The sequence below is a fragment of the Crassostrea angulata genome, chromosome 6, assembly GCF_025612915.1.
Source record: "Crassostrea angulata isolate pt1a10 chromosome 6, ASM2561291v2, whole genome shotgun sequence".
NCBI lineage: Eukaryota > Metazoa > Mollusca > Bivalvia > Ostreida > Ostreidae > Magallana > Magallana angulata.
The window spans coordinates 6,053,223-6,065,150 of NC_069116.1; the positions used below are offsets into that span (position 1 = coordinate 6,053,223).

The 11,928-nt window shown below is 34.7% G+C and overlaps 1 protein-coding gene across 2 annotated transcripts; it reads right to left on the bottom strand.

Annotated features, from left to right (window-relative positions):
• Positions 1-96: 96 nt before the first annotated feature.
• LOC128188359 (sulfotransferase 1C4-like) lies at positions 97-8,980 on the bottom strand. 2 transcript variants are annotated; one of them, XM_052859359.1, is made up of 6 exons: positions 8,492-8,980; positions 7,514-7,834; positions 5,000-5,103; positions 4,312-4,483; positions 1,502-1,560; positions 97-992 (listed from the first exon to the last, which is right to left on the bottom strand). In XM_052859359.1, exons 1-6 carry the CDS (start codon positions 8,667-8,669, stop codon positions 816-818), a joined length of 1,011 nt encoding a protein of 336 aa, XP_052715319.1. In that variant the 5' UTR covers positions 8,670-8,980; the 3' UTR covers positions 97-815. The 2 variants fall into 2 exon arrangements, with proteins under 2 accessions (XP_052715319.1, XP_052715320.1); XM_052859360.1 differs by lacking the exon at positions 1,502-1,560 and having other exon boundaries at positions 8,492-8,976.
• Positions 8,981-11,928: the final 2,948 nt, after the last annotated feature.

Genomic DNA, 11,928 nt, shown 5'->3' on the forward strand with positions numbered 1-11,928 from the left:
AGAGATACATACTAACAAGCCAGGTGATTGGTCAACTATACTTATGTATTGGGAGTAGATTCATCTAAACACCCTTGGATTGTGACTTTGGAAGTAAAAATACTTCAGCCTTTTAATCAGTGAATGACTGAAATTCAGACTTTCTAATTTGATCGTTTAAGATGTACACAATTAATACACTGATCACTTCATCCATCTCTTTATCAGAAAAAACAAACAAACATGGAAATGGAAATTTGATCAATTCCATTTAATTTGCAAATTAATGATAGTGAGAACAACATTTTTGGTGTCTGGTTTAGAGGTGTTATCATGATGTTGCATCTTATCCACTTTTTAATGCATAAAACATATTTGTAAGACAAAATACATCAACATTGACGTGCTCTACTTTGGCAGAATTACTCCACGGTGTGATCAAGGTGCTCATCGTTTTTTTTTTTGTCTTGTAAAATCGCAAATCTGTATTTTTTCAGTGGGATGATATCTGTCTTCAGTAAATTCTTTGAGTAAAGATGTTAAAAACTAATATTTGTGTGAAGAATCTATCCCCTGACCTCTGACGGTTGGCAAAATTTTACAAGAATTTAAATAAATGTAAATGTACAATTCATTCAACTGCGTTATATCGTATTGTTATTCATGTTTTGATTACTTTTCATCGGTGCAAATTATTTCGTCAATTTTAGCTGAGAATTTTTCCCTTGAATTTAAAAAAAAAAAAAATCCTGACGTCTCAAGTAAAAAAAAAATCTGCATAATTTTTGACGGTTGTTTCTCTGTTTGAAAGTGATTTCTTATTTAACCGCTTATTATTATTGAGGTCGTTTTTGTCTAGATGTTATGTTAAAGAAATGGCCAAGATAAGCTCTAGACTTTGTCGTGTCCGTACTCCAGTGTAATGTCCGAGTCCGCCATTTTCTGTTCATACACGGCTGTGAACATCTCGTTCTGTGCCACCGTGAACCAGTTTCTCCAATCCCCCACCTGTCCTACAACATAAAAAAGTTCAATCTGATAATTTGTGGCAGCAAATCGATAACAGGTTGGCAACGGAACGGGTCAGACTGATCGAGACGTGACAAGGTCAAGCCAAGGTCAAATGTAGCGGTTTTGATTTATCATGGAGCTATTTCTGTCTGCATCCAATAAAAAAACAGCAAGGCATGGCAAAGGTAGATATCAAGAGAAGAAATAGAAAACAACACAAAAAACCTACAGTGCCAGGATAAGAGTACCAACATACCACCAAGAGGTTTTTAATAGGTTATTAGCGTACACCGTGACATAGAAGATCTGTTTTACCAGACAACTAGTACCTGATGCCTCCAAAATTACTATTCACTATTCGTCAACGATTCTTTCATTAAATATATAAGAATCGTTGACGAAAAAACCCAAATTCCTGGCGATTTTTCTTACATGTACTCATTTGGAAAGGCCGTACCTATACATCGATCTACATGTACCTATTGTTACAAACTTATACACCTTTTCTCACCTTTTTATACACCCTGAAGAAGGTTCCTTCACTTTTTATATTCGCCCTGTCCCGGTTAACTATAAAAAAAATTACGTACTTCTTACCTTTCCTATTTATCGATCACTTTATCTCCTATCGCTATACCATGCATTACCTGTATATAAATAGTGCCTGTTTGGGAGGGTAACAGTTGAAATTGATACCCCGAGAAAACCATTGTCAACCGACGCGAAGCGGAGGTTGACAATGGTTTTCGAGGGGTGTCAATTTCAACTGTTATCCTACCAAACATGCACTATTTATTTTGTTATACTGAATGTCTTAATTTTAAAGAAAACTTAACTGCTTTTACATAGGAATAACGTGAATTCTACAGCAAACTGTATGCGCATAATTTTCGCGCATGTAACAATTTTTATTATTATACTTTCATGTTAAATACTGAAATCTGATTGGCTTAGACGCAGTTGATAAACCCTTCTATCACCCTCAGCGTTAGCAACGCACTTGGCAACGGGTAACACAAAAAAATGTTACATGCGTGTAAATTATGCGCGTACGGTTCGCCGGAGAATTCACGTCATTCCTAAAGGAGTCAGTTATGCGTTTGAAGTAATGCGAACAAATAAAGAGTTTATTAAAGCGTGCGCCCGAGTATGATTGATTTAAGAAAAACAAACGACGGAAAAACATGTTCGCAAATGTGGAAGAGTCCCAAATAGATAAATTGTTGGATGAGAAAGACTCTGTTAGTACTAAACGTACTACAGTAAAACTCGGTTATAGCGAAGTCTATGAGGCGCCGTTTTAATATTTTTGAGGTATTTTCTGATATCAAAAAATAAATATTTGATATCAATAATTCGAATTTTTGATATCAAAAATTAATTCTTGATATCAAAAATTAATTCTTGATATCAAAAAATCTATTTTGTGATATCAGAAAATCATTTTTTGATATCACAAATTCGAATTCTTGATATCAAAAAATGATTTTCTGATATCACAAAATAGATTTTTTGATATCAAGAATTAAAGTTGATTTTTTGATATCAAAAAATTGAATTCTTGATATCACAAAATCATTTTTTGATATCAAAAAATCGAATTCTTGATAACACAAAATTATTTTTTGATATCAAAAAATCATTTACATTTTCTGATATCAGAAAATCTATTTTTTGATATCAGAAAATAAGACTTGCATAAAATTACTATCAACTTAATGAATGCTCCCTGTAATGCAACTTTTGTAATTTGTAAGAAAATGTGTTTCAAGCCTGTAGATGTCTCTTAAGAATAATAATGAATGCCTTATTTTAAACCTGGTTTCATTCTGGCAAGTTTTGCCACATATACATTGATCAACACTGCTTTCTTTGCGATTTGCTGTGAATATTGAAAAAAGATGGTCTCGCATAATATGAAGAGTAATACAGGCGTACAGTTAGCGCTTTCAATACATAAGACCAGAATTATCAAGAACACTTATTAAATTTTACATTAAAATAAATAAAAGACAACAAATATTTAAATGCAAATCTGGCTCTGTAGTTCGGCAATTTAATTTTGGGTCAAGGGAGTATTCATTAAATAGGTGAAATTTATTCGCCATTTTCTTTGAATTTCTGATATCAGAAAATATAATTCTTGATATCAAAAAATCAATTTCAATTTCTGATATCAAAAAATCATTTTCTGATATAAAAAAAATCGAATTTCTGATATCAGAAAATGATTTTTTGATATCAGAAAATCGATTTTTTGATATCAGAAAATGGATCGTATTTTCTGATATCAAGAATTCGAATTTCTGATATCAAAAAATCATTTCCTGATATCAGAAATTCGAATTCTTGATATCAAAAAATCATTTTCTGATATCAGAAAATACCTCAAAAATATTAAAACGGCGCCCCATAGAAGTCATGGGGACCGATGGATTTACTTCGTTATATCCGTAATTCGTTATATCCGTATAACGAATTCTTAATAATAACTATAGCAAATTCACTATATACATGCATATACCAGACTATAATTTTTGCTATTTGAGGCTTAGAATAAAAATACATTACTTTGATACCTTTTATAATTGGATTGTCAGACGAAATTTTTTTATGAAAATAGATCTTTCAAACTATTATGTTAAAGGGTAGTGCAAACTTTTTTAAACTGTAAAGAAATTCGTTATAAAAGTTTCAAATTTCGTTATAATTCACCTCTACGGGACTCAAAATCAGTTCGCTATATCCGTAAATTCGTTATATCCGAATTCGTTATATCCGTAAACATTTGCAAAGATTTGTGAAGAATTTTACCGGGGACTCAAAAAGACTTCGCTATATCCGAGAATTCGCTATATCCGAGTTCGTACTAAACGAGTTTTACTGTATTAAGAAGTCTGTCAATCTATTCCGCACCTTTCTGATTGAAAAAAGAGGAAGCGAGGAATTCGAGGGTCTATCCAAGCAAGAACTCAACGAGAATATTATTAAATAAGACATTCAATATAATAAAATAAATAGTGCCTGTTTGGGAGGGTAACAGTTAAAATTGACACCCCTCGAAAACCATTGTCAACCTCCGCTTCGCGTCGGTTGACAATGGTTTTCTCGGGGTGTCAATTTCAACTGTTACCCTCCCAAACAGGCACTATTTATATAATGTTACCCGTTGCTAAGTGCGTTGCTAACGCTGAGGGTAATAGAACAGATTATGAACTGCGTCTAAACCAATCAGATTTCAGTATTTAACATGAAAGTATAACAATAACATTTATTACACCTCTTCCCCTCCTGTTAATTTACCTACGGACGCCTCCTTACCTTTCCTATATATCCCTGGTTCTCCATGTTTCCACTCCGAGGCGTCCTCTAGCGGATCTTTGTCTTGCTTCATGACCGAAAACGAACACATCTCACAAATTTCACGCGAAAGTTTGTTGTTACAACCGACCCCAAGAAACTCTGCCAAGCGTCTGATTTCTTCCTCAGTGGACTGCAAAGGAAAACATGATTCACAGAAGTTTTATGTAATATGTAGGGTATATAACAACGTAATGATTAATGCTAGATTGTAGTGATTTTTGTAGAGAACTAAAGAGGAAAGTCACAAAATGTATCTACCTCCAAAGAGGGAGGCAAACGGATGCCGACCTTAGTAATTATTAAAATCTTAATTCAAAGTTGAATCTGTTTTTCTTTTACCCCCACCACCCAATATAGCGCGATCGGTCTTTTCTTGTTCAGGTTACAACCAAATATAGTATTTTCGCGCAAATAAATAATCTATATAAACATGTGTATAACTAAATTTCGAAAAAATAGAGAATATTCCTTCTTTTTATATTAAAGGGATACAATAAAATATATATACTTCGAATAGTTAAACTCGGAATACGAGATGATGTTGGTGTTATAATATAAATGAAATGTTAATCAATATTTGAGGTGAATTCCACTAAAACAATTAAATTATTTATTGCTGCAACCCATCAAGAACATAATTCTGTACCGTGTGTAAGTTCTCGTGTGTCATGACGTGGATCGAGCCATTGGGAAGAGACTTTGTGGCTTCGTGCCAATGGAGTACGTTGTCAAACCAGGAGCCATAGTCAACTGTAAAAATATAGCCAATCAGGATCGATAGTAAACTTTAAAACATCCAATCAGGATCTACAGTCAACTGTAAAACATAGCCAATCAGGATATACAGTCAACTGTAAAACATAGCCAATCAGGATCAACAGTCAAATTTAAACGTAAAACATAGCCAGTCAGGATATACAGTCAACTGTAATACATGGCCAAACAGGATCAACAGTCGACTGTAACTGAAACATGAATAGTAGAGTAGTCAAAACGTAGTCAAACCCTGATCCATTGGACACGAAACATATGGGAAATACATGTAGAGCTGTTTAAGTAAAAGACTTGGTCAAATCGAGAGCTATTTTCAACAGATACCGTTAAGTATATTAGATCTAGTAAATTATCAAATAATACATTAAATATACATGTAGTAGAAATGAAATAAAAGTTGAGGCAATATTCATGAATATTTATTATAATAATTACTGTAAAGAAAAACAGGCAGATCCATACTGAGCTTGCAATTTGTACTCATATGAAGATCGTCCTCTAAAACACATTGCCTGTACGGGAAACAAAAACGATGTTATATTGTGATCATTAACAATGTGGATGGAAAGTAAAATGGTAGATAAACCAAGGGCAATGGTCGTGGAGTATTATAGGTTAATTCAAGGTCGAACCCAAAATGAAAAGTCAGATAGTAGCAGCACTACAGATCACTCCAAAACAAAATCATAGGTCAATTGAAGCAAAGCCAATATAAGCTTGTGTTCAAACCAAACTACAAGCTAACGAAGATAACCCCCTTATCATGTAAAATAAACGAAATATCTCAATATATTATCAGTTTTAACTATTTAAAAAAATTGCAAAAAATAACAGTAGGATTTATGAAGTGTACACGTAAAAGATATTCCTTGGTCTTGCATTCGCAAATGCCATCTGAAACTAGACAACATTGAGATGGTGACCATGTCAAAGGGCCCTGCTTAAGTAATGGACAAAAGGATGAAAAGAATTTTGCTCTGACCTTGACCGACAACTTAGAAACTTTCCAGCTGGCATAAAACCTCTGATTCAATATCATTACCCCTCACATACAGACATTTTTTTCAATTGGAGGAAGATTAAGGAAATGGGAAATAATCTTCGGTCTAAAACTGATTGTAAAGAAATCCGCTATGACCTTCACATTGACTTGATTCAAGGTAACTGCACGGCATTAACCAAAAACTCTGTTTATGTAAAATATTAGCAAAATAGGGCTAAGTGGAGAGTGTATATATGCTCTTTTGAAAAAAAGACTTTTGTGTGATACGATATGACCTTGTCACTTGACCTACAAACATCATTCAAGGTCACTGCGTACTCTGATCAAATCAAAGACACCATGTGGGTGAAGTATGAGCTAGATAGGAGCAAAGGGAGAGAAGATATGCTCCAGACAAGGACTTTTCATATAATTTTGCTATGACCTCCTTTTTTACCTTAAAATTGATTCAAGGTCACTACACACCCTTTACTCAAAAGCTCTTATTATGTGAAGTATGAGCCAAATAGTGCTAAGTTGAAAGTTATTAAGCTCTAAAAAAGGAATTTTGCGTGGTCCGATATACCCTGACCCTTGGCCTACAAACTTCATTCAAGGTCACTGCATACCTTTTGACTATTGACACTCTGTGAGTGAAGTACCGGTATGAGCCAGATTGGACAAAGGGGAGAGAAGATATGCCCCGGACAAGGATTTTTACCCCTATTTTTACTCTGCTATAACCCTAACCTTAGAACTAAAGACATGGTTTAAGGTCAATTGACACCCTTGCGGGTTAAGGAGAGAGAATATATGCTCCGGTCAAGCAATCTCGGACGGACAGACAGACGGACAGACTGATTACTATAGGGCGTCTCAGAGGGCCCTAATAATATCGACCACCTTTAGAATTCGCCCTAGACAGTGCGGCATGAACATAACAAGCTTCATGGGCTTAATTAAACCATTCACTCTGCAAGGGAGCAAGAGAAAAACCACGATAAATAGTTTGTATATTAGCACAAACATGTTGACATTCATGAAAAGATATTGCCACCAGCCATCAAGACAAAGGAGCTAATCAAATGGAGGAAAACACTGATATTCCAGGAATTCATACTTTCTTTTGACGTTATATGGTTTCACCTCAGGTTAACATCATGCTGTTTTAAATATTGATCAAGATATATTTATAAAGACCAAAACGAACGATGCAAGACTGTCCCAAATTAATGATGTGTTGAGAACTGGATATTTGTTTTTCAATTTCCCTTGCAATATGTCATAAATCCGAGTTACTCTTAGTATTACGGAAGCAAAACAAGTTCCCCGTGATGTAAGGAAAGAGGCGGTCAACCACTAACTGAGACCAAAATCAGGTGTGATCCTCACACATTCACTCACCTCTCCCCGACAGGAAGCGAGGCAGGTAAGACCGCCAAGTTCCGGAATACTCGTAGTCAAGAAGTCGTACGTGGTGATTGTAAAAGGAAACAGCGACATCTTTGGGATTGCGAAGAATGTATATAATCTTGCATTTTTTCTCTACAAAATCTCTGGGTATATCACAAAACAGCAGGTGCGTGTTCAGTATTCGGGGTGACGACATACTCTGCATGATATTTCTGGAACTGCCCTCTAACATGGCCGATTCTTTCATTGATGGTATTCGAGTAGCTTTCTGGTTTATTAACATGTTGACGATTTCCCAAACCCAGTGGGTTCCTATTAATGAAAATTTAGACTCTAATTTAGACAGTATAATAAGATGTTAATTTTGAGTGTTATATTAAACCCCTTAATTAAAATTTCCAGGTACAGTATTTTCTTAAGCACTTGATGATATACCGTATACAATCTGCATATCTCCGTTATATTTTCTTATATAATAGCACCATTGTGCAGAGAACCTAGGCGGCCAAAAAGTCAGGTCATAATAAATGTGGTTACTCAACTCGAGGGAATTGCGCGTTTTTATAGTTGTCTCTGTTTCCGTATTTCGCCATAATTTTTATGTGTGATACCGGACAGACGCATTTTTCATCTAGGTAAAAATACTCTCATAGTGACAGCACTCACAAAGCTGTAATAATACCATTTGTCTTTACGATAATCAGATAATGGAACTGAATTTCTATTGACGTATTGATTATGCAAACTCAAACGATTACCTAGACGAGATACCTTTTTGGTTCTTACTAAGTATGTACGACAAGTTATGTTAAGAATTTCCATACTTTCTATACTATAATTACGAAGTAATTAATAGTAAAGTATACATATCCCATAGAGTTGAGCCATAACTAAGCGGAATAAAGAATAGCCTGCTTATCGTCTCCTCCGATTTTAATGATTTATCTTACGTTTTAAAGTTGGTCGTACCTGATTTGGGGTAGGCACACACGAGGACATCGTTACACCTGGCCTCCCAGGACTCCATTCCCCGAATCTCTGTCTCCTGGTCGTATCCGGGGGTCCTCAGCACGGGGAAGAACCGCTCATTGATGTCCAGTAACGTCATAGTGTCCCCAGCATCATCACTTATCCTCACCACGGGCATTTTGTTAACCGGGCATCAACAATATATATACTTCCTACGACCGTACGAGTTCAAGACTAAAAACTTTTTACAGAGATTATTGTTTTCAGCCACAATAAGTGAAACAACCACGCGTTTTGACAAGCATTTTCCTTAACATATAGAGTAATCTGCAGCATTGCAGAGGTTCGACCAATTTATAATACTTAATTCACCATAGGGACTAACTGATGCTTGCTTTCGACAAAGGAGAAAAGCAGGCCGGTCTTTGATGAAGCTCTTGTAGCATTAGCGCCATCAATAATGCGGCCTCACGCTCTACAGGATAGCGACTGTTGGTCCCCTGGAAGCAATTGATTATTGGAAATACTTTACACCTTTATTTTACGTCACTGATTTCATCTGTCCGTCCCGCTCAATAAAGATTTGTTTGCTTTGATCAAACCCAGAGATCATATACTATCGCTGTTAATCTTTCTAGCTGTTGTTTAGCGGCTTACAAGGTTTTTTGTTGATTTTAATCAACTCTCCTGTGCAGTTACTCAGGCAAACCGGAACTGAAACAGTGTTTGGACCTATGCACAAATCATCACCGCTGACAACACTTAGTTATTGAAAATAACCGATAAATTCGATGTAATGTATGCTGAAGCATTGTTGTTTTTTTTTTTCAAGGAAACTTATTTAAGAAATGAACTCAATGTCTACCCAAGTTATACTCGTATAACCTGGGTTGGGGCAATTTACGCTTTATAATCCGCTTTGCAGATTATAAAAAAGCGTAAATTGCTCCAACCTAGGTTATACGAGTATAACTTGGGTAGACCCTATAATTTGATTTTCTGTAATTTGCTGTACAAATTTGGTCCTTTTTACTTTTAAAAATGATATTGATCTGGTCAAAATTCAAACGTAACGTCAAGCGGATTAGTACGTTTTTGAATAATTTTAAATAACTCGAACAGTTTCTTATTTTGTAGTCGAATGTATTCCTACGCCAGAGTTCAATGTAGTCACGTTCAACCAGACGTTCGGCTGTCTCCGTAAATCTTCGACAAACTCTCGCTTGCTTGTCGGAGATTAATAGAGACAGCCGAGCGTCTGGTTGAACGAGCCTGGAGTTCAATATTGCTTGGATCCTTACAATTTTTAAAGAAAATTTTTGGTTTTTGATACATAGTTTGTTTGATTAAATTCTATCTTTAAATATTACACAACATATGGTTCATATATGGTTCAAAATTCTTGTCGGGAAAATCCGAGAATTCATAAAATAAATATGTGCGTAATTCAAATACAGAATAAACACTACTTGTCGTGCAAATTAACATATTCGTTGATTTTGAAATATATAACATCGATAAAATCAACTCCCGCCAGTACTTCGGTACTTTGATTGTATGATAGAATCTCAAACTGATCTCTGTTTGAGAACAGGTGTCTCATTTTAATTCTAATAGACAATCAAAGGCAATGTTTCGCATAAAAGTAAAATCGATAATACCAAAATAATACTGTAAAAACCCATTATGTACTATTACATGTAGTTAACCTAATAATAAATAAGTACATCAGATACAGGTGAACTATGAAGGTCTTTCTATAACTAATTAACATAGTTAATTTGATATAAAACCGTTCATGCTTATAAAATATCATAGGTTTTCCTTTATCAAATTCTTTCTTGAAGGGTTTTTCGAATGTGAAATCAAATTCGGAATGCGAGGTTCGATTTATAATCACCCTAGTAAATACATGTACCCAAAATCATAATTTTGGAATCAAATCGTCTCTCTTTGTGTTTTTGATTTTTGTTGTGTGTTTTGGGGGGATTCTTTTGTTTTTATAATTTTTTTATGCATGGTACTTTTATGAGGTTTGGAGCACAGGTGCTTGAGGGCAGGATCGACCCCCCGCCTCAATATATTGACCCCCCGGGACTTTATTTTTCTTTTTTATTAATTTATCCTTTTATGACATATTTCTTATCTAATTTATTCATCCATTGCCCGAAATTACATAAAACAAACATTTTTGAAAAAAAAATCAGACATTCTGTACATATAATACTTGTATTATAAAATCGTCGATCCTGTCCTCAAGCACCTGTGGTTTGAAGTTCAATTTTAAATTCACGGAGAAATGAACCCTACTAAAAATACCGTGTTAAATTTTAATGACAATTGATTTGCCTATTGCAGGATGATATAAATGTTTTCCGAGCGTACGATAGCTACTTTAAATTTTCCGATTAATTTTTAATAAATAACAAAAACCGTTAAATTTTAACGTCAGAATTCCTCTTTTCATAAGCAACTTTAACCCAGTTTCCATCAAAGTTTTTATCATAGAAATAATTGTGATCCGTCGTATTTAAATCCAAAATAGTTTTAAAGAACTTTCCTTTATTTTTTTTTATTACATTTAATGTGTCGGAATTGGAAGACGGTTTGGTAGAAGACTGTGTGGCCTGGTTCAACTTTGTATATCGTGCTCCATTTGTTATGCTCTACACATCTCTGTATAGAATGAATTCTGTTTACTTCTGTTTTGTGTGTAAATACATTTTTTGTGGCGGCGAGTTTTTGTATGACATGTTGATTGGTCGTAAACTTCCTGACGCCCTCGTACAAAATATCAGCCGTCAGTTGGTGATTGAAATATGGCGCCCGGCAGATCGAAGAATGAGTTGTCACTGCACACTAGTGTAGATACTAGTGATTCTCTGACAGGTAATATCGTTTTATACATGCAGTCCTACACACATTCAAAGACAAACGTTTGAACATGCACATCACTTTGTACAGAATATAATCAAAAAGTATTAAAATCAGCAATATGGCTTCGAAATGTACAGTCGAGCCTAGTTATTTCGGAATCGATTGGTAGACCAAGAAAAAACGTTTCAAATATCGCAGAATTCGAAATATAGAGAATGAAATACTTTCAGAAATAATAGTTGGGACATCCATGTTGGCATACAGTCAAAATAAAATCAAATGACAGACAAAAGAAATTATAACATAAAGGCGACAGCATGCAAGGCAGTTTTATACAATACTTCATAGTCCCTGGAACTGTTTTCTCTGCATAAAACAATTATACAAGTAGATACGTAGACGTTTTGTAGTATTATAATCACATGGATTAACAATTTCATATTTTTATTTAATGCAGATAGATGGTTGTTGTTACCAAACTACTTTTTTTAAAATAATTGTTTGCATGTTTCCTCTATTGCATTTATTTCATGAACATATAAGGCGGTTACAATTTTTTA

Coding starts and splice junctions, on each gene's coding strand:
- LOC128188359 (XM_052859359.1), bottom strand. CDS start 8,669: ATGCCCGTGGTGAGGATAAGTGATGATGCTGGGGACACTATGACGTTA. Junction 5,104..7,513: donor TCGCTTCCTGTCGGGGAGAG/GTGAGTGAATGT, acceptor ATATTTTTACAG/TTGACTATGGCTCCTGGTTT. Junction 4,484..4,999: donor CACACGAGAACTTACACACG/GTACAGAATTAT, acceptor TTTCCTTTGCAG/TCCACTGAGGAAGAAATCAG.